The following is a 21,816-nucleotide window of genomic DNA, read 5'->3' as shown; positions in this document are numbered from 1 at the left end:
GTTCTGAAAGAAACGATTCACATCACATCCTATATGGCTTATAAATATATTATAGATCTAAACATATACATATATCATACAGACTTCTTCCGCACGGAATTGATATCTATAGATGTATATGTGTATTGTATTCGTCTAACTCTTTGAACCTCATTCATTTTCTATCTATCGTCATTGATATTAAAAAATGAATATTCTTTCCCATTTCCATTTTTTTTTTAAATATATATTTCGAATATTATGCTCGATAGGACTGAACCGCTTTCAGCCAAATTATAATTGGAATTATTTAAAATACATTCATGTAAACTTTTTTATTGGCATATATTTATTGCACTCATTAATTAGTGGTAGGAGTTCTACGTTTGTTAAAGCATCAAATCAAATATGAATCATGCAAATTTAATTCAAAGAGAAAAAAGAACTTTATAAATGTTGTCTTTCCACATAAAGTTACAAATTTTATAACGCTAACAATAACTCTATATCCCTCTATATAAATATATGGAAGAAACTATATTTGTATCAATCCAATGTTTCAGTGTGTGCTTCTCTCCGAGTCTATATCGATCGCATATATGTATGCGATTTTTGATTTGACTTTTGGTTGTTGTGCAGGGTCTTGAGAAGGTATTAACATATATATCATATGTTATACATATACATGGGTATGAGTATAAATTTACAAATACCAAAAAACAAAGAAAGCATATTGAACTCAAAACATTTACAAAAAGAATTATTCTTATACATATATATATTAATAAACAGGAACCCAAATACAAAGATTTGTAGCGTTACAAATAACCCTAAATACAAAAACAAAGTAAATGTCTATAATATGAAACGCAAAATAAATTATATCACGTTATAATAAATTCATTTTATGCAGTTTTATTCAAGATGTTTGGTTTTTACAAAAAATGTTTAGGAATTCCATTCTTATTTTATGACGCAGGAACAGATCTGTAATAAATAGAAGGTATAGTTTAGTTTATGATGCGCTTAGAATATATAATTATTGTTTATTTATTTATATCAGACTTGTATAGCCTACATAAAAGATTCAGTTATATGCTTGTCGAAGTTTGTTCATCAGCTCAGTTCCAACAAGCCAAAACAAACTAGATAAAAAGCTTACCTGCTTAATATATATTTCTTTTGGTAGCATTCCCAATTAACAGCCTAAAGACGTTGCTCTGCAAAAAATAAATAAAATGCTTTAATAAGTTAAAATTTAAAAAAAAATCATAATAATAATATATAAAAATTTTTAATCAGCGAATAAAAACCAATCGACATTATTAAATCCGACTGGGGCGGTATGTAAAACATCATTAAGAAAATAAAAATTGATTCAAACTGATTTTCATGTTTTGTAAAATTACCTTTTAATAAGGCTCTTCTTTGGATAGCTCTGCCAAGCTGTAAAAGAAAAGAAATTCTCATCAAGACATATTTTATATCTAGTGATAGTAAGCTTGATTTTATATTTCTATCAGCTTATTTTATCATCAATTATTCTTATGACAGGGATAACTGTTTGGCTTAAATAAAGTGTTCATCATAGTCAATACAAATTTCTATTCAGGATACAAGCAACTAACCTCTTAGAGTCAATCAAGAAATACTCCAAATGGAGTTGATTCTCCGTCAGCTTGATCTATAAGAGAATAAAAATGTATGAATTAGTACAAAACTATACAAAATATTATGTATTATCGTATATTACAATCAGTCGAGTTTATAGCAACACATTTAATTCAGTTATATGCTTGTCTACATTTTATATATCATCACCTAAGATCAAAAACATTTAAAATTTAGCCAAAGCCTACCTTCATTATAGTACCATCTCATGGTATTCTCTCATTATTTTCTTCCGGACAGTGCAATCTGCAATAAAGAAACGTTATTTAATATAATATTCTTTTTAGATATATATATTGTTAGAGTTGTAATATCAGTGTAAACCGAGTCGACATTATCTTTCCGACTGGGGCGGTATAAAGAACATCATGGTAACCATTTAACTTAAATAATTACATATACATATATTTCTTAGTGCTCTTGCTTTTTTAGACTATCCTATATATAAGTTAATTAAATAAACATACCTGTTAAGAATTGGATGAAATTCATTTTTCTGCACATTTGGTAAAACATCTAAAATTATACAAAATTCGGCATTAGTTATATTAGCTTAAAAAAATTAAAATTGTAATTTGTTTAATTTTTCTCAGCTTAACGTATCATCAATTATTTTTTTATGACAGGGATAACTGTTAAAATAGGTTGTTCATCATACTGTTTCTAATAAATTAAATTTTACAAAAAATTTTAGCTTACCATGCGGAAAACATCGAAAACAAGCCAAGGTATCAACACGTGGAAATTAAGTTCTGAAAATTATATACACATTATCAGCACAGTCAACTGTATGCATACATTGATATTTCTTTAGATATATCAGTAACGAAATCCAATCTTCATTATAATTCCGACTGGGGCGGTATTATTATTCATCTTAAAATAATATGTTTAGTTATTTTTGGAGAAACTAACCTAACTCATGCCGGCAACACGTGTGGTAGGTTTTTCATGTAATTTCAGCGAAATTGAATTCATTTTTTGCATCCATTTTCCAAGTAGCCGCCATTGCCAGGCTATTTACCTCGTAGACAATCTACAATGATTTAACTTAGTTAATTTACAATTTACAAAAATTACAATTTAAGAAAGCACAAAACACGTGCATAATTTTTATCAGCATTGAAAACCAATCAACACGTCTTTTCAGACTGGGGCGGTATATATAAACATCATATTCAAAACGGGCACGTGTTTTGTTAAACAAAATTAATAATTTAACTTACCATTTCAGAGTATTTTAATTTTTAGGAGCGCTTGCAAAACTTGACTTTCTTCTAGCAGTTGTGTTGAGGAAAAGAAATGGCTGCTGTTATGTGACCGTAGGCAACAATTTTAAAAGAGCCGAACACAGAGTGGTGGCTCGTCGATATATTTATAGCACTCACAGCCAACTTAATGTAGCGCCGTTTTGAGCGAATCGATGTTTACATATTTACCGAATGGCAATTACCGATGACAGCCATTTGATAAATTTCATCTGTCGATTCACTTGACACTCGCGCCCATTTGCAAAATTTTGTATGCAGTGCAAATTTTTAATAATAAAATTTATAATTGAAAATGAACACGGGCACAAAAGAGGACTCGGAAGTCTACATAACATTTGATGAGCTGAAATGCCTTGACATCGAGGGTTTGTCAACGTGCGTTTCAGTAAAATCAGCATTGACAATATGCGAGAAAAGTGTCGCAGATCTGAGCACAAAAACTGTGGAAGTACTAAGATTATGGTTAAGAAAACTACTCAGAGGCTATATAAAGGAACTATATAAGGAATCTAATATAGAGATTTTTAAGTGTTTGTATGAGTGGCTGATGTGTTTGGTAAGTGTTATTTGATATTTGGTTAAGCTACGCCTGATCTTGATTATTTATTTTATAGAAGGATGATGTGACCCCTGAGAATAAAGGGGCCTGCTCTGATTTTATTTTACTATTAACTGATGCCGTGGACTTTGCTGTGTGGGCAAGGGAAAATTTGCCAACAACTGACGAACGCTTCATGCACGTAACAGTATTTCTTCTCATGTCAATCGTCTATAGATGCCTTGAAGTGTGGTGGGATACATAATAATAAATATAAATATAAATTGATAAATATATGTAACTGCTTGCAGCAATGAGTACCATGTAGAGGCACTTAAGGAGCATGAATCTAAGGCTATAGAACTACATGTTAATGTATTAAATATGCTGGGAAAGATTACAACCGCATCCACTCGAGTCCATCCACGCATTACGCCACGTATGTTTAGTTTATAATGTAATATCCATATATATGAATAATGCAACATTATTAACTTTCACAGTATTACGCCACATGATTGAAATTGCAGACTACCTTAGTCTTAATCCTAAGCATTTAAAGGTTTTAGTCCAGACCAGCCAGATTATAACGGCTATATGCGCTCACTATAATAGTATGGAGGCCAGCCAGGGTGAATTGAAAGCCATGCCTGAGTGGATGCAGAGCACGTTGGTGCATCTCTGCGATACAGCGCTGAATCATCTTGAAAAAGCTAATGATCAGGTTAGGTTCCATTCATTAATCTATGTACCGTAACTCTATTAATCTAAAATCTGTTAACAGAGCGGCTCAGTTTCTGAAGTATATATGGAAGTTGTTCATTTTTATCTAACTCTGATGTCTAAATTATTAAGCACTGGAGCTAAACATATGGATTCAAATGTTTTGGAAGGCCTTTTCTTGCTACTGAGTGGAGGTGAAAAGTAAGATATATATGACTATATAAAATATAGCTGACTTAAACTTGAAGTGTATTCTTTTGCAGTAACTCAAATCACGATATAAACTCTATGTATCCATATATTAAGGAACTTTATAAGCTTCTCTATCAGCATGAAGATTTCCAAAAGGTAAACTCGGTCTTCAACTAGAAACTATTTTTCTTATTCATGCTATTTTTATAGTATCTGATCGCTTGTCTTATTGAGTCGACTAATGCAAATATAGCTTATGATGATATATGCTTGGAATATGTAAATGCTTGCATTATAGATGATACGGAGCTCAAGGAGCTTACCTATCAAACTTTATATACGATTTTTGAATATTTTTGCAAAGGTAAGATAATTAAAATACATTCTTCAAAAATAATACTAATTCATAGTCAATTATAGATGCTGGTAATTTTTGTAATGCGGCGCGTTATAAAAATATTCTGGAAGTCTTTGCCAGTCTCGTTCATGTAACGTGCTCTGCGGAATTATCAAATTACTTTTGCTATGGAGTGTTTGCAGATGATATCATAAGGTCACAAATGTCCGCAGATGTGCTTATGCTGAGTTACCGGTTAGACATCTAAATGCATATACATATCTTAATAATTGTACTTGTAATTAAATTTATTTGTATTTACAGTCTGGAAGAGCAGCAATGCGGCTGGAATGAAAATGTTTTAACAGATGTCATCAAATATTGGATCAAGTGCCATAATTCTTATGCCGTCTTCTCGCAGAATCCAAGCCAATTGCACGTAGAACGCATGGTTAAATATTTTTATAATTTTAAAAAAGTACATGAACCACCTGTAGTTAATTTACAAAACTATCGCTATATTAGCTGTGTATTCGCTAACAGAACTGACAAACAGAATTTGTGGATGATGAGACTGCAACGTATGCTTCAGAGTCCACTGAATGATATTGAACAGTATTACGAAATTGTAAGTATCACAATTCCAATTAAATAATTCTAAGCTTATAACTTTTCTCTACAGCTGGCTTTAACATCGTTGGTGTCGACCAAGTCAAAATCTTGGTTGCTCGAATTGCCAAGTGGCTTAAAGGAGCTACTAGTTAAAGGCACCTATGAACGCTTGAATAACGTGTTTTTTAAAGTGGCGCTTAATGCCGATTCAGATTCAAGACTCCTCATCCTAGAAACACTAACTAAGGCACAATCTGTTGCCATTAGATGTTGGTACGGGCAACGCTTTCTGCATTCGTGCCTCAAAAGCGAAAATCCGAAGATTATTTCTCTGATAGAAGTGCATGTACCTTCCCCAAAGTTGTTACCACTTTTTGAAGTGATACAGCCAACATGCTCGCGTCCTAAACCCAACACAGACCGTCCGAAATTTAATTACAACAGCCTGGCATATAACAGGCAACAACCTCATCTTTGCACAGAGTTAAGCGGTAAACGTAAACGTTCTGAATGTGATTCAAAGAATCTTTTAGGACAGCTTGAGCTGCATGCACAACAGTTAAGCTCCGCTGCATTAGATCCTACCGACCTAAGAAGGCTAGGTAGTGTTGTTAAAACTTTACAAGATATTTTGACAAATAACTAAATTTATGAAATGAGAGTCTTTAAATCTAGATATTATACCAAAGCAAATTTTTAATTTTCTAACTTTTAAAGTCAATTTGATAATACCCCTCAATATAGCCGCTTGAATATATATTGTCTATATACAGAAATGTATATAATGCTGCGGTATGTCCGATAGATCCCTTGACTTGACTTCAAATAGAAATCCCGATCAGTCAGACTTTTGAAAAGGTTTCGAATTGTTTTGCAAATGGAATGGAATTGAAAATCAGAATTAAATGTTGTTTTTTTTTATATATATATAATAATTGAGTTATATCTTTTATTTCAAATTGGAACTATTCAGGTAAAAATAGAAACATAATTGAACTAGTGCCACTGGAGCAAAATCTAGTGAAATAAATTATTTAAGTATATACATAACTAATGCTAATACGTGGCATTTCTATGTGCCAATTTTGCAAATATTTTATCGTAAACCACCTGCTGCTCCTCCTCCTGCAACAAGATGCCTGTAAAGCAGTGAGAGCAGTTAGTATTGAGATCAATTTAAAGTAGATTGTATTCTGTGTATTCTCACCTGCAAAACTGGCTGATATGAAGCACACAATGCTGCCCACGATGAATGCACGAAAAGCCACGGATGTGATCATACCACGACGATTTGGTGCCATTGCACTCAACGAGCCAATGAGAATGCCCAGAGAGCTGGGATTGGCAAAGCCACAGATGGCAAAGGTAGCGATGCCAGCGCTGCGAGCCTGCACAAGGATATTAATCAGGGATCATAGTTAATATTTATGCTAAGTTTACTCACTTTAATTTCGCCATTATCGATTAGCGCACCTAGACGCTCGTAGGCGACAAATTCGTTGATAATGGTCTTGGTGGCCACCACTTTGGCTATTTTATCGCAATCGGCCCAGGGCACGCCCATGGCCCATGCGAGCGGCATGAAGATCTTGGAGAATATCCACTCAAAGTCCACCTCTTCGTGTCCAATGAGCATGCCCAGCCAACTGACCAGACCGTTCAGGAAGGCAACGAACGCAACAAAGGCCACAATGTTTGCAATGATGCCCAGAACAATGGGCACGGCATTGGAGGCGCCACTGGAAGCGGCATCCAGCAAGGAGGCATCCTCGCTGCATAAGAAGAAGAAGAGGTTAATCAGAGATCGTAAATATGAACGAATGAACCTACGATTTCTCCAGCTCGATGGTATCGCTAGACGTTTGGCTCACTTCCGTTTCGGGCATATACAGCTTGGAGATGGCCAATGTGGCTGGCGCTGCCATGACCGAGGATGTGATCAGATGTGCGGCAGATGCGCCAAAGGATAAATATGCAGCCAGCACAGTCCCCGAGACTGTGGCAAAGCCCGATACCATAATGCTGTGGATCTCGCTCTTGGTCAGCTTTTGAATGTAGGGCCGGATCAGGAGCGGACTCTCGGACATGCCCAGAAAGATGTTGGCTGCAGCTGTCACGCTTTCGCACACAGTCGTGCCCAATATTTGCTGGAGTATCCAGCCAAGCTTAATGACCACCCATTGCATGGCGCCCAAGTAGTAGAGCACCGATATGAAGAAGCTGAAGAAGAATATCACCGGCAGTATGGCGAAGGCGAACACCTCTTCTGCGATGAGGTAATCGCCAAACACAAAGCGTGCACCATCTGTGGCATAGCCCAGAAACGTGGCCACCTTATTGCCCAGACACTCAAAGATCTTCCGGCCCACCTCCCAGCGAATGCAGATGATGCCCAACAGAAACTGGCACGTGATGCCCGTGATGACAATGCGCCACTTGATGGCGCTGCGTTTCGTGGAGAAGACATAGCCGCAGAGGATGAAGAAGCAGGGTGCCACCAAGGAGTACAGCTTCTTTGGCTCGTCCTTTGTCTCGAACACCAAATATATGACCAGCAGCGCGAGCAGCAGTACAATGCACGCAATGGAAACGGCGCTGTTTATGACGAGAGATATCACAATGGGTTATGGCATTTATATTACTGATATCAGTTATCAAATGATTATTTGAAGACGGCTCACCGCTTTCTTAGGAAAATATGCCATTTGACAGCTGCTGGATGCAGGTAGTTCTTGTGCAAAAACAATCCGAGTTTCGGCTTGAATATCAGATAGTAAAACAGTGCCAGGTATATGAAGCCCAATAATAGTACTAGCATGCCATAGCCGGTGCAAAAGCGTATGCCACATAACGGTATTGAGCTATCATATTTGCAATCATATTCATCTGTATAAAGGTAGAGTATCTCGATTAAAATTGTTATATATATGTATATGTATATATATATGTATGCAGCATGAGTAATCAAGACAGATGAATTACCTAGAACATACTTTTGTATATACTCGGGTTTTATCTATAGTTAGTGATATATGCATAAGTAGATATCCGATCTAATCTTTCAGCTAATTTATTTCCGTTTACAAATATGAGTAACGGCAGAGCTAGAAAGGTATATTTAAACTCTAACATATTTACAATCTAACGTCTCCCTTGGGGGAGTAGCGTTACGAAAATATCGAATATCTCTGATTTTGGGCCTAAGAATGAGTAGTTTACAGTCGACAGCAGCCGACTGTTTTAGATTAAGGCTTTCAACTTACTTATATCATGATAATGATATGTGGCATATACGAAATAGCCAACGATGGCAATCTGTAGAATTAAATGAAGTCCTCTTTTGATCCATTTATTAATTTCACTATTCTCTTGCGTTTCTCTCCGGTCAACACTGAGGTCGTGATCATGGCTATAGTCAACTTGATAATCAGTCTGCAACAAAAATGCGTACACATATATATATGAAGTAATTAAGGAGCGATTGCTTACCTTATTATTAAATTCTGGATTTGATCTTCGTAGGTCAGTCTATTGGAGAAAAAAATAAAGGTAAGTCTTTTATTTATATTTCACTGCTGTAGATTATATACACACATGATCCAATTCATACGCATTGTTGGTGACGCCCATTGAGTCTTTATCGCCCATCTAGAATTATATAAAATTGCTTTTGATAGCATTAAGTTTGAAGAGCGTGCCATATTACTTAGAGCATTCTTTATATAGTATATATTCCTAATCTGCTATCGATGTAGGAAATTACGATTAGTAACAATTCACCTAAGTCCACTGAATATACCACAATATTTTGGCGATAACTGGGGGTCGCCATAAACGGCAACACGTGGAACGAACTTTTGATTAAAGTGTGTGCACTTGACCACACTTGTAACACTGAAACCTCTATCAAATCTGCTCGCTTTCGGCCTAAGATCGTAAATGTTTCCCTTTATTTCTAACATATCGCAAATCAGAATGAAATCAACAATTGATACCATAAATTTCTTGTTAACATTGCTATTAATCAGAATGAACATATGTATATCAGCTTAGTCAGAATTGTTTATCAAAACAAAAAAATCTCTAGTTGGTTGTTCCTGATTAGGAGATACCTTGAATTAAGACCGATATAACGTTTAAATAAAAATAATTAGGACCTTGATCTCTGATTTTCAATGGGCTATAAAAAATTGAAATATATGTTGCTAGATTAAGTCCTTAGTTTGTTTTCTTCTGGCTCCGTAATTTTCGAAATAGTTTAAAAAGTTGATTTTACAGTAACTTAAATTTTGCTGGGTGGAAAAAGCTGTTAACAGCTGAAGGTGCTTAGGTATACTAAGCTAAATGTATATATCTCTGCATGCATAAATACACGAAACACACTCAGCTACAGGCAGCAAACTCACAGTTTCGGAATCTAATTGCAATATGCCTTAGTTAATTATTAAGTAAAGTAACAGCTGACAATTTAGACTCAATTACCATCACAAGTGCAATCTAAAAATTGAAATCCGAAAGAGTTTTAGAACTCTTAAAGATGATGATGGAAAGTAGGATGAACGAATAAACTTGACTATGATGGTGTTTAGTTTCGTAAAGATGATCTTGTTATAAAATAAGTTTGAACTTAGTTAAGTATAGTGTAATTAGATTTCACATGAATTATAAGCTTTTCCTGGCCTGAATGTGAACCACCCATTTTATTCAAATGATCAATTAATTTTGTTGACAACAGTTTAATGAGTATATTGTTTTTTCCTTTTGAGTGTATCTGTGTTGGAGTAATGGATGGGCTATCAGACGACCTGAGTTCAATCCATCCAGCTTAGTCGTTCCGTTCAAGACTATATATACTTTATGGGGAATGTAATTTTTGAGGGGTTAATATGAATTTGGGGTTTCCATTTAGCTAAAGATAGCGTAATCAGATTTCACACGAATTTCGCCCTCATAAATGTCAACCTTCCCAGATTAAAATCTGTGAAGCATGACAAACTATAGAAATTAATTAACCCTTCAAGTTTGTCACTAATAATTAATTTTCAGTTCATAATTCGAATGGGTTACTTCACACTTCGTTTCCAAACTATGCATAAAGCTGCCTTTTGGATAGTTTCCTTAAAAAGTTTGTAAATAATTAAATCGAAAACAGTTGCTCGTGCCGTGTGTCGATTAACACATGTGTTTATATATCAGTTAAACAGTATTTCGCAGTCATACAATTATTTTTTTTTTCTTTCAATAAATATTCATGTTTTTTTATTGAGGTAAATCACCTTTTTTATAACTAGATAATTATCTGTTTGTTTTTATTATTGCTTTTGGAGAGCCGCAAACACGTTTCACACAGTCAGCGCGTAAATTTACAACCTTCACTTGGTTATTTTTGTTTTATTATAATCCAGTTGGCAGTTCGAGTTAGATTTTAACTGTATATATGCTTGTATGTATGTACACTGACATATGCATACAAATTGACGGCTAAGTCAGTTGGCAAAGGAATCATCAGTCGAGCTGTGAGCCTACCGAATCCATATTAACTGTTCAAATGCCGCGTTAAGACTAAAACCTGTATCAGCCCAAAAGTCGTATAATATATGTTAGCAAAACACCTGTTGCCTGTGCGCGGGTATATTAGCTAATAAGTGCGAAATGTTTGAAACTAGTTAATACCGATTTCTGTTAAGGGCAAGCAAACGTAAAAAAACATTCAGTCTGCCTTCTCTTAGCTACATATACAGCAATGTGGGCAGAGTATTCGAGTGGCTATTCGACCCTTTGCATAGAATATGTTTTAATTCTAGCTAGCTGTTGGTCTTATCAGCGGACGAAGTGGCATTGTTGATATTATCGGGAGATAACTTGGGCACGTCATACAACTCTACAGAGTAATCAACAAAGAGAGAGAGAGAGAGAGAGGATGGGAGAGAGACTGATAGAGAGAGTGAGAGAGAGAGAGTAAATGAGAGCGAATGTGTATGATCAATACAGTGAGTTATGGCTTAAGGCTATGCATATTAATTGTGCGTGAATAAATAAATAGCTAGAACTGTCGTGTAATCGCCTTTGATTGCATGATATGCCAATCTGTGGTGGGCATCGGTTATCATTATATATACATATAGTTGTATATATAGATATATAGGCACAAGTTCAGTGCTTCGAGTGGGAGATTATCAATAATAATGTGATTTCATGACATCTTATCGAGACACTTAAGTGTTGCTCAAACAATTATCTGAAAAGTATATTTATAGATAATAAACAAGTGTTAAATATTGGTTGTCAATTGATTTTGCAATTTTTGCCTTTTTTTATTTTATTATAATGTGTGTGCGTGTGTATAGGTATTATAATTTTTATTGTATTTTATATGCCAAGCAGTTTTTTAAACATATTTATTTGTTATTTACTAACTTAGTTACGTTCTTATTTTGGGGCTTGGGCTAAAATAATATTATTAAATTTAATTAAGTAAAATATATATGTATTGAAAACATCATGAGTGAATTACAGAATCTGTTGTTTTTCATTGAATATTAATATAAGCTATATACAAACATTTTGGAGATTAAATAGAGTCGAATTTGGACTTGCACGTTTTGTGGCAATATTAATAAGGAAGGCACTGTTTAAGCTAGTGACTTAAATAACAAAGCGTGTTTCGGCATGTGAGTGTGTATGTGTGTGTGAGTGGGCTTATGCATGTATATATGTGTAAATATGTATAAACTGTACGTAGGCTTGTATAAATACTCATGGGTTTCTATTTTAGCCTACAGTAATTGCATTGGCTTTGCAAATACTCATACATACATATGTAAATATATATATATATATATATATATATATATATATATATATATAAATTTATGTATATATTTTTAGTTCAACTATTTGCTAGCAAGGTTTAAATGCTTGATTAATATATGGTTTATAGATACTTTTAAATATATTTATTTATTTATTTTATTTTTATATATTCGTATCGAAATTAGTTTTGAGGTTCCAACAATTCTATGATAATTGAAGCAAAAAATTCGCAAAATTCAACCACATCTAAATCACAGACTCCTAATATAAGAGAGATTTACAAATATAAATATACAAAATATACTCTCAAATCAAATACAAATTTTGAGTAATTTGTCAAAAATATTGCAACTTAAAATATAACATTATTTCTTTTCGCTTTTGTGTTTTGTTTTTCTCTAACATAAATTAAAAATAATAATAATATAAAGTAAAGAAATTTATGCATGACATGGAACTAAAAACTAATTAAGTCAACTGGCCCTAAAGATAAAAAAAAAAAACAATAAACTATAAAAGACCAGCATGTAGGACATGAAACGGTGAATGCATGTGCAATTGTATTGATAGTATGATTGTGTGTTTGTGTGTGTGTGTGTGTGTGTGTGTGAGTGAGCTTATTGATGTTTGTGTGGCCTGGCCAAAATGAGCTTCATATTTGAATCTAATCTACTCCTCGTTCTGCACCACATGACGATGCTTGTGTTGATGATGATGATGATTGTGGTTCTGCTGACGATGATGATGATGATGATGTTGATGATGATGATGGTTATGATGCGCTCGCAAATGATGCTGTGTCTCTGCTGACTGCTGAAACGATTCTTCAGCCTCCATAGATTCGCTCTCCACGCTCTGATGATGATGACGTCTGCGATGATGATGAATTCGCTCCCTCTGCTCGCTCTCGTTCTCGCTGTTCTCCAAATTGTTGTCAATTGTTGGTGAATTTGATGTGGTCGCTTCCGAATTGAGGTGCTCTCGACTGCGTGATGGATTGAGCACCTGGCTCTTGAGGTTTTCCAGTTTGCCATTGGTTCGATTCTCAAAGCTCTTTTCCGTCAACAGTCCCTTACCCAAGAATCTAACGTCTAATCTTGGGCATCTGTGGGAGGGAAAGGGGAATTTTATTTTAGAATGGGCATTATATAAAGCAACTTGACGGTTAAGATTTTTAAATCAAATATTAAAATATTTTCTTAGCAATAAAAACTTTCGGTTTTTGTTTTTATATATTATCATTAATAAGTGTTGTTTTTTTTAGTTTCATTATTATTAATTCACTGGCCGTGACCGTGATCCAGTCCATTTTTCATTTCTGCTCGAAAGTAGGCAACACTTTTTGTCACAGTTCAATCGAATATCTACAAAAACTATTGCCTACTTTTCGATGCTTCACAAAAATGTATAACGTACGATTTTCATTTTTAATTAAGGTGAGTTTTAAGTCTTTTTAAATCAGCTGCCAATATTTTGTTCAAAATTGTGAAAATTTGATGAGATTTTCGTTCATGCTTACCGCGACAGCGTGTTGTTTTCCATATTAGGCATAGGCGTCGCTGGTCCGTAGACGGACCACGGGACTGCAATATCTGTAAATTACATTGAAAATTCAAGATTAAACGATGCAAAGTACTTAAAGTTGCATGCAATATTCAACTGAACAACAGAACAAATTCAAAACAAAACAAAAAAATCAACAACAAAAGAAATTGGAAAAAATAACAACAAATTTACAGGCGAAAATATTGAGCAATCATGCAAGGCGGCGACGACTAACGCTTAGCGAGTTTCTCATAGCAATAATATCAACACGAATATAACAACAATAGCAAGAGCAACAGCGAGAGCAACAGCAAGAGCAAAGAATAATGAAACATAAGGCGGATGCTGCATAAATAGCAGCCGCATTTAGCCTACGCACCAAGGTGCGTATGAGCAATTTGCATTAGTAGCAAGCGAGCGAGCTGCATGTGTGTGTGTGTGTGCATATCTTACCAACTATAACTGGCGACACGAATACTACTGAATACTATGAATATTTTGGCATTTGTCTGTATCCGCTAGTAAAATTTCTATTTATGAAGGGGCAACGAACGAATTGCGCACTTTGTGAGCGCCAAATCGAAACCAAAAGTTATAAAGAATGAAATTTACATCGGCGCAACGGCTGCACATCTAAAACGTGCTTAACATTTATTTCAATATTTCAATGAGCATATATGTGGTGTATATATAATACACCTAGGTATATGGATAGGTATTGAATTATTTAGCTTGATTTTTGTTGTTGTTGTATTTCTTTTGGAATTTGTGAAGTCGCAGTTTTTCCCAAGTCTCGCCGATTGCTGAGCTCGTCAAAATTGTGACGACGAACTTTTAATACGGGTTTTTACGCTTTCGATTTCATAGCAATTGCAAAATATACACTTTTTTTGGTTTGCCTCAAAAGAGCAAGACAGAGAGAGAGAGAGAGAGAGGGACAGAATGAGTGTAAGCGTAACAAACTGAAAGACTGCTAAATTATTGAACTTTTTGAAATGTAAATAAATGCGCCTGATTATGTCATTTGTTGGGGGCCTGGCCGGAAGTTGAAATATTGGCTATACCGAGAGCTGACGGGGGCAATGAAACGGGCGACCTCGTCTTTTTTGATGTTCCACACATGTCTTTGGGCAGTTAGTTAAAGCTTGGCTAACAACACGCTTACCTGCCTGCACGCAAGTGGGTGGCTGAAAGTAGAGGCCCGGCAGCAACTGATTGTCCTCGTCGTCGTGCACCTCAATCATCAGCAGGCCCACCTCGATGGGCAGATGTGAATGCTGTGTTGGATGTTGCTGCTGCTGTTGTTGCTGATGCTGTTGCTGTGCCCAGTAGGTGAGCGCGCACTTGACATCGATGTCCACCCAGCCGGTCTTGGTGCTGCTCAGCATGATGGTGTTGCAGGTGCGCTTCTTGCGCTCTGTGAGAGACGAGAAGATTTTGAGTGACGATACGCGGTTAGTTTTTGGCTAAAGAGGCTCATTATGATGGGGGACTTTGGGTACGCACCTAACTTACGTTTCTTCTTCTGCTGATGGACAATGTAGACGGTGACGCGTATCTGCGACTCGAGGTAGGGCTCGCGACAGGACGGTGTTGTGGCGGGCATTGGCTCCACGTTGCCGCTCGCTGCTATTGCTGGCGCACTTGTCGTCTTATCAGCCGGATTTATTTTATACAGACGCAAAATGGCGCTATCTAGGATCAAGTTATTGCTGCCGTACTGCTGAAAGACGCTGCTGGCGAATTCCAGCGTCACATTGCTCGACTGCTGCCAGTTGCTGGGCGTCGTCTCGCTGTTGCATATGGGATAGCCGGCCTTCTCGTGCGACGGCTGATTCAGCTCGGCCTGCTCCGCCTGGCTATCGTTGACATCCGACTTGGTTACCGCGATGCGTATGCGTGAGCGTATCTCGTTAATCCTGCAATTGGCAAATGGCATCTCGTTTTGTTTAATCAATGTGGCTCCGTCTACGACTATGACTATGGCAAAAAAAACTATCTAAGTAATTTGGCTCAAGTGTTTATGTAAAGTCCACTTAATTGACATTTGAGCGTTGTCGTAACTGGCGCACCACTACAACAACAGGCAACTAGTTAGCCGCTGCTCGCGGCTCATAAATGAAAACGTGCCGTTTAGCGCTGCTTTATAGCGCATTGATTCAATTTATTCAGACAGAGACGGATCAACGTGGATGTCTAGTTCTTTATAAGCTAATTCTTTTCGGTTTATTTTTGTTGTGGAAATTGGGTTGTGTGTTTTACGCGTGTACCGAACTCAAAGCAATAGAAACTCGCCTCAGTGAGTATGTGTGTGTGTGTGTGAGCACTAATAGATGCTGAGATTAGTCAAAGCGAAAAACTAACAGTTTCCTGAGAATTGATAATAAAATGTCTTAAGTGTGGAAAATGAATTGCTCGATGATGGTAAATAAAATAAATGTTTTTCAGCAACTAAATTCGGAATGTCTTTGCCCTTTAAATTATGTATAGTTATCTTTGTCTAGTACTAGTTCCTAGCTCTGCTTCAGGTCTAGAGTCTCATTCAATTAGTAAACTACGCATCCATACTACAACTCAACTGGCTTGAGATACTATTTTGTAGTAGCAGATACAAATGTATCTAATGAATAATGGACAGCAGTGAAGGAAGATGAAGTTCAGCGCCGTTGTCACTTAAAAAGCTGATGCTTGCTGACCAGCAGACAGACAGATAGATAGACAGAGAGTGGGAGGGGAGGAGGGAGAGGCAGTCCGAGGGAGTAAGAGTGAGGGGTAGCAACAATAGTTGGCGCATATCCAACTGTAGCTATGATCTAATCTGGCACAAATACAGCCCCACAATGGGACAATTGTAGCTGTGAGTGCGGGTGTGTGCGTGTGTCTGTCTGCGTGTGTGTGTGTGTGTGTAAGTGTGTCTGTCTGGATCGGTAATTGAGACGCGCTTTGCAAAAGTTGCGCATACAAATTTTGCGCAGAAAGACAACTACTCAAAAAAATGAAAAAAAAAGCCAAAAATAATGCTGAAAGGGGCAGCCGAAAAAAAATCAAAATCAAAACAAAACTGTTGGTCATGCGGTCAATAAATAAGACTGTAAAATATCATAAATATAATTTGGTTGCTGTTTATTGTTGTTGCTGTTGTTGTTGTTGCTCTCGAGCTGATTGCTGCCTGCGGCGCATTTTGTCTAGCCAAAATAATTATGGGAACATGCACTGAAAGTGAACCAAGCCAAAGCCAAAGTCGTATCCAAGCCAAGAGAGGCCACAGACGCCGTTGGCTTATTATCGCACTTGTGTATAAATATCTATACATGTCTGTGCATGCTTATATGTATGTGTGTTTATGCTTATGCTTATACAATGCGCGATCGGGCCAAAGAATACCTGCCAGACAAAATGGCCCGCTGAGGAGTTACGTTTTGACTGTCTGCTAACTGCTGTGGCATGAACTTGAAAACTTGTTGTTGTTGTTGCTGTTGTTGCTGTCTCTGCTGTTGTTGTTTGACTTGCGGCTGTAGCTGTTCAGCATTCGATGTTCAGCGCGAGCATTGCTGCTGCTGCTGCTGTCTGTCTGGGGCCTGTCTAGACGCCTTGTTGTACGAGGTTGTGGCTTTTTATTGGCTAGGCTAGAGGCAGCCGTTGCAGCCTGGGCCAGCGGAGCCTTAGCCAGCATATATTGGCGTGAATCACGCAGCTGCCAAGCAGTTGGCTCCCATTGAGCATGCGCCGAGGATTTTTCCGTTGTGGCACACAGGTGAATCTCTGGCCTCCATTTGGTAGCCATTTCCAGTTGGCAATCTTGAGTATTACTTAAGCTGTTGCTCTTTGCGTGCACTCCAAGTGCATCTTTTGAAGGAAATCAAGCGCCCCTCATGTACGCTCAGTCCCACCTTGACGTCTGGCCGGGCTTTGTGGTTGGTTTGCTGCAGCTTCTGGTTTTGCTTTTCTTTTCTTTTCTTTTTGTGTACTGCTTCTTCTGTTGTTGCTTTTGCTTGCCCCGTCTGTGTGCGTCGCGGCATCGTCGTCATCGTCGTCGTGCGTCTGGCCTACAAGTCATCTCGTCTGGCTGACTGCCACTGCCACAGCTACAGCTACAGCCACAGCCAGTCTGTGCCGCAGCCGCAGCCTCAGCTCCAGCCTGTGTGTGCGCATATACAATGCGCGGCTAGACAGTGTCTCGCCGGCTGCACTTCATTATCATGCGTCGACGAACAGTAGTCGTAGTCGCAGTCCGTCGTCTGTTGTCCGGCTTGCGCGTCCGTCCGTCATTCAGTCATTCAGTCAGTCAGTCAGAAAACTCAGACAGTGACTGGCAGACCGTAGACCGCGTCGCTTAGTGGCCACAAAACATACGCCTACAACTGTTTGCACTGCTGGGCAACAGGGGGCGCTGCAGTCAGGCAGGAAAGGCACTAGGCGAGGGACCCTTGCGGGGAGGTAGGCAACCAAGTCTATAAGTCTGAGTATTAGCTTTGAGTAGTCAAGTCTGGGCAAACATATGACCATGTCTCGATATTACTCATACGTCATAATTATTACTGGCGAGCGTTTTCTGTCTGCGCGCAGCCAGCCAGCCAGCCAGCCAGCCAAAGCAATCAGACAAGCAAAAGAAAAAGAGAGTTATGCGTTGGCACAACGAAGCTGAAATACCCTGAGGGCAGATATTGTGGAGTATTGATATGGGAGAATTGATAATATATAGCGAAAACGAGTTGTGAGAGGGACAAATGATTTACATCAACAAAAGCAACGGAATTTTGAGGGAAGGGAAGCAAAAGGAAGTATATTGAGTGAGAAAATATAAATTGGTTAGAATTGCTTGAGGTATCTTAGAAATTAATTTACTTTAAAATAAAGTAGAGGCATTTATAAGATTATGTAAAATATGTCAAATTGAACTTCTCTTTTGACTCTATCGAATAGTTATGTAATCCGTCCATCTACTCTGTCTCTTTATAAGCATTGTCTCGTTAGCTCATATTTAGCTATGTGATCTGTCTATTTACACTATTAAGCTCGGCAGCTGGCAGCGCGCTTTAGCATGGGACAGCAGCTGCAGAAGACTTTTCGGAAAGAATTGTTAATTTGGTAGATCGGCTACATTTATGAAATATCTCTAAGGGGCTAGCAAAGAATTTTGCATTTCCTGACATAACTGAAATACCCTATAAATCATTTAACAGTATCTGTGTGGCTGAATATTAATCAAATGCTTTATTGGGTGCAGTTTGTTTATGAAACGGAGCAACAAGAATATCATATTATAAAGATATATGTATATATGTATATGTATATGTGTGTATATTTATGCTTGTCTACCCATGGACTGCATGTGTCTCGCATAGCAACGACCTACAAAAAGTTCATTAACGGAGCCAGCTAGACATGGCCCAGACTGTTCCCAGACATTTGCCAGACAGCTGGCCGCATGGACGTATACAAATACGCAGAGGCCAGGCGGCGGAATTCGCTGCAATTGCAGCCAGTTCGTCTGTGTGTGTGTAAGTGTGTGTGTGTGTGTGTGTGTCTTTCTGCTTTGTGCAGCAGTGCCCGCCAGTTGTAAGTAGTATCTGATAGACAGGCGCAGATACAACGATAAACGGCAGCAGATACAAATGCAGTCACAGCTCAAGCTATGGATGTGACTGTGCAGAGTGCGCCTTCTGGCGTCCCCTTGCGTCTAGGGTCTTTGTTTTTATAGGAGACACAGCACAGTTTGGTCTAGTTGAGACAGGTGTTGACAGCCGTCAATCAAGCGCTGGCTGGCTGGCTGGCTGGCTGGTCATGCGGTATGCTTGGAATCTTCAGCAAACAATCAGCTTATCAGATCAGATCTGGCTGAAGAGCGAGGCGGGGAGGTTTCGGGTTCGGGTTTAGCAACACGTGCAGAAAGAAGAAATCTCATGCACATATATATTAATATATTATTAGCTTAAAATTCCACACATGTGTTTATTGTTTATTAATTTGGACGTTTGGCATTTGGAAAATCGTGTTAAATGTTAAGCGAATCGAGGCGCAAAGCTATATACTACATCTATATAGAATATAAATATATCTATATATTGCTGTAGAGTATATAAACTGTTTTGTGGGGTTCTTGGCCACATTAGTGAAATGCATATGGTTTTAACCTTGAATTGCTTCAATTGATTTTGTTTTTGGACAATTGAAGCACAGCCAAACAATGTTCGCCGCACAGCAATTTGGCCAATTCTTAAAAATTTCTGTTTATACGTCAAAATGTGGAAAATATTTAATTGGAAAGTGAAAAAATGCTCACAATTTCGTGTTTTGGCTATTGTTCTAAATTTACAATTGTTTTATATATATAAATATATAATTTTTTTTTTTCGCTGAGAAATGCTCTGAATATTTTTAAGTTTCTATTTTTATTTGCTTTCAAGTTTTCACTTTTTTTTTGTGCGGCAACAAATTATGATTGACAGCTTGCTGGCCACGCATTGGGCACACGCCGTTAGCTGGGGTTGGGGGCTATTCTGGTCTTTTAACTGTTACTTACCGTTGCCTGGCAATTTGATCCAGCAAATGGTTTTTGTTCGCCTGTGTGGCCTCATCCTTGGCAGCTGGATTGCTGCCGCTGCGTATGCGATTCACCTGCTCCTCGGTCAGATTGAACATGCCCCAAATCGTGCGATTGTTGGGATCGACCACCTCAGAGCGCACATCGCCGTCCATGAAGGCGGAGCGATTGATGCGTGCCGCATCGCAGGACATCATCAGCAGCTGTAGGACAAGCAGCAGCAATAGCAAACGCCGACCGCACAACACAACCCTCGACATTTTATAGATTTATTCTCTGATTCTTTGAATCTCTTTCAACTGTATGAATTGCAAGTTCTGGGCAAAAGTTTGTAAGTGTTTCTTTCGTGCACTATTTTGACAACACTTTTTAAGCCAACACAATAATTTCCACAATAGTTGCAGACATTGTTTTATTGCCTTTTTATAGAAAGTTTTATTAAATTTATTTGTTTTTTTTTTTTATTTTGTTCACTACCGCATAAATCTCAGAGTTGGTTTGATTTTATTTAAAATAATTTGCATTTATTTTCTTTGGATTTATTTGCCTGTCGATGTGTTCACTCTAAGAACCAAGTATGAAGTGATTTGCACGAGTCGTTTTTTAGTCTTAAATAAGAAAATATTTGGTTGTGCCGGGGCATACCTACTTTGTTATGGTCGTAAACGCGCGCCTGCACTGCAAGAAATTTTTGTTGTTGCAAAGTTGACGAATGCCGCATGCAATTAAAAAAGATTCAATTGAGCACTTTGAATGAGTTTTTTTTTTTTTTTTGCGAAAAGTTTTTCTTATATAAAAATAGAGTTTTAATTGCTTGAATTGCAGAACAATTGCAGACTGATTTTAAACTCTGTTAAGTGATAGACCTTAAACATTGCAGAATTTTCAAAATATATACATATACATATTTATTTTTAAATATTGTTTTTTTAAGGCTTAAAATACATAGAAAAATGTTTTATATTTACTTATATATATTTTTATATTTAATAGTTTAGATATTAAACAATTTAGACTAATTTTTTTTGATAAATATAGAAAGAAAACTTCAATTTTTCTCTTTTTCTTTTGATAAATACGTATATATTAATTTATAAAAAGTTTATTTTCTCATTATTTAAGTGTGAAGATATATATTTTTATTTTCAAATATGGTACATTTTTTTTTCTAATAGACTTTAATTAATTTTTTTATAAATATGTACTCAGAATATATTCCATTCAAATTGCCTTGAAATAAATTTTGTGATAGTCATAGTTCTATAATCAGCCCAAAATAGAATCAGAACCTTAATTGTTAATTAACATTGATATTTTGCACGTCCGGCTAGTTTTTACCAATTCACAAGTCTATAAAAGAAAAACAATTTTAATACTGTAGATTACTTTCATGCAAACTACATAATTTCAGCTATTAAATATTTAGAATTTATTATTGCAATTAAAAGTGCTCCATTTTACTATATTTATGACACATAATTCGTTTCGATAAGCACGCGCAAGCACAAGTGCTGCCAGATCTATTTTTGCAGTGTATGCGCTGCAGCGCTTCGGGCTGATAGTTCGGATTTTCTGTTTGCCGACGCTGCCG

At 37.0% G+C, this 21,816-nt stretch overlaps 3 protein-coding genes, 1 long non-coding RNA gene and 1 other non-coding gene across 6 annotated transcripts; 1 reads left to right on the top strand and 4 right to left on the bottom strand.

The window, feature by feature from the left end:
• Positions 1-858: 858 nt before the first annotated feature.
• On the bottom strand, positions 859-2,979 carry LOC108653211 (uncharacterized). Its single transcript, XR_001925654.3, has 9 exons — positions 2,877-2,979; positions 2,566-2,686; positions 2,350-2,402; positions 2,118-2,166; positions 1,839-1,896; positions 1,608-1,663; positions 1,389-1,425; positions 1,142-1,199; positions 859-966 (listed from the first exon to the last, which is right to left on the bottom strand). It is a non-coding gene; the product is annotated as an uncharacterized LOC108653211 (long non-coding RNA).
• On the bottom strand, positions 1,492-1,574 carry LOC115565736 (small nucleolar RNA R38). The gene has a single exon (XR_003980873.1). It is a non-coding gene; the product is annotated as a small nucleolar RNA R38 (small nucleolar RNA).
• A 117-nt stretch (positions 2,980-3,096) lies between the features above and the next one.
• LOC108652704 (uncharacterized) lies at positions 3,097-8,120 on the top strand. Its single transcript, XM_089260817.1, has 10 exons — positions 3,097-3,477; positions 3,536-3,711; positions 3,771-3,898; positions 3,963-4,183; positions 4,244-4,383; positions 4,446-4,530; positions 4,585-4,738; positions 4,795-4,966; positions 5,036-5,339; positions 5,394-8,120. The coding sequence occupies exons 1-10, from the start codon at positions 3,214-3,216 to the stop codon at positions 5,967-5,969; spliced, it is 2,220 nt and encodes a 739-aa protein (XP_089116943.1). The 5' UTR covers positions 3,097-3,213; the 3' UTR covers positions 5,970-8,120.
• Positions 6,251-10,907, bottom strand: CNT2 (Concentrative nucleoside transporter 2). The gene is made up of 9 exons (XM_089260818.1): positions 10,600-10,907; positions 8,918-8,971; positions 8,818-8,851; positions 8,587-8,757; positions 8,005-8,209; positions 7,154-7,918; positions 6,768-7,095; positions 6,531-6,711; positions 6,251-6,462 (listed from the first exon to the last, which is right to left on the bottom strand). Exons 2-9 carry the CDS (start codon positions 8,969-8,971, stop codon positions 6,380-6,382), a joined length of 1,821 nt encoding a protein of 606 aa, XP_089116944.1. The 5' UTR covers positions 10,600-10,907; the 3' UTR covers positions 6,251-6,379.
• A 938-nt stretch (positions 10,908-11,845) lies between these two features.
• On the bottom strand, positions 11,846-20,824 carry ana (anachronism). Of its 2 annotated transcripts, none has more exons than XM_089260825.1 (5): positions 20,205-20,824; positions 15,197-15,600; positions 14,847-15,098; positions 13,656-13,728; positions 11,846-13,241 (listed from the first exon to the last, which is right to left on the bottom strand). In XM_089260825.1, the coding sequence occupies exons 1-5, from the start codon at positions 20,483-20,485 to the stop codon at positions 12,806-12,808; spliced, it is 1,446 nt and encodes a 481-aa protein (XP_089116951.1). In that variant the 5' UTR covers positions 20,486-20,824; the 3' UTR covers positions 11,846-12,805. The 2 variants fall into 2 exon arrangements, with proteins under 2 accessions (XP_089116951.1, XP_089116950.1); XM_089260824.1 differs by having other exon boundaries at positions 15,188-15,600; positions 20,205-20,823.
• Positions 20,825-21,816: the final 992 nt, after the last annotated feature.

The sequence above is a fragment of the Drosophila navojoa genome, chromosome 5 (genome assembly GCF_054131105.1).
Source record: "Drosophila navojoa isolate 15081-1374.11 chromosome 5, UAZ_NAV_1.0, whole genome shotgun sequence".
Classification (NCBI taxonomy): Eukaryota; Metazoa; Arthropoda; class Insecta; order Diptera; family Drosophilidae; genus Drosophila; species Drosophila navojoa.
The sequence above is the reverse complement of the archived record's forward strand: the minus strand, read 5'-3'. Positions and strand labels throughout refer to the sequence as shown.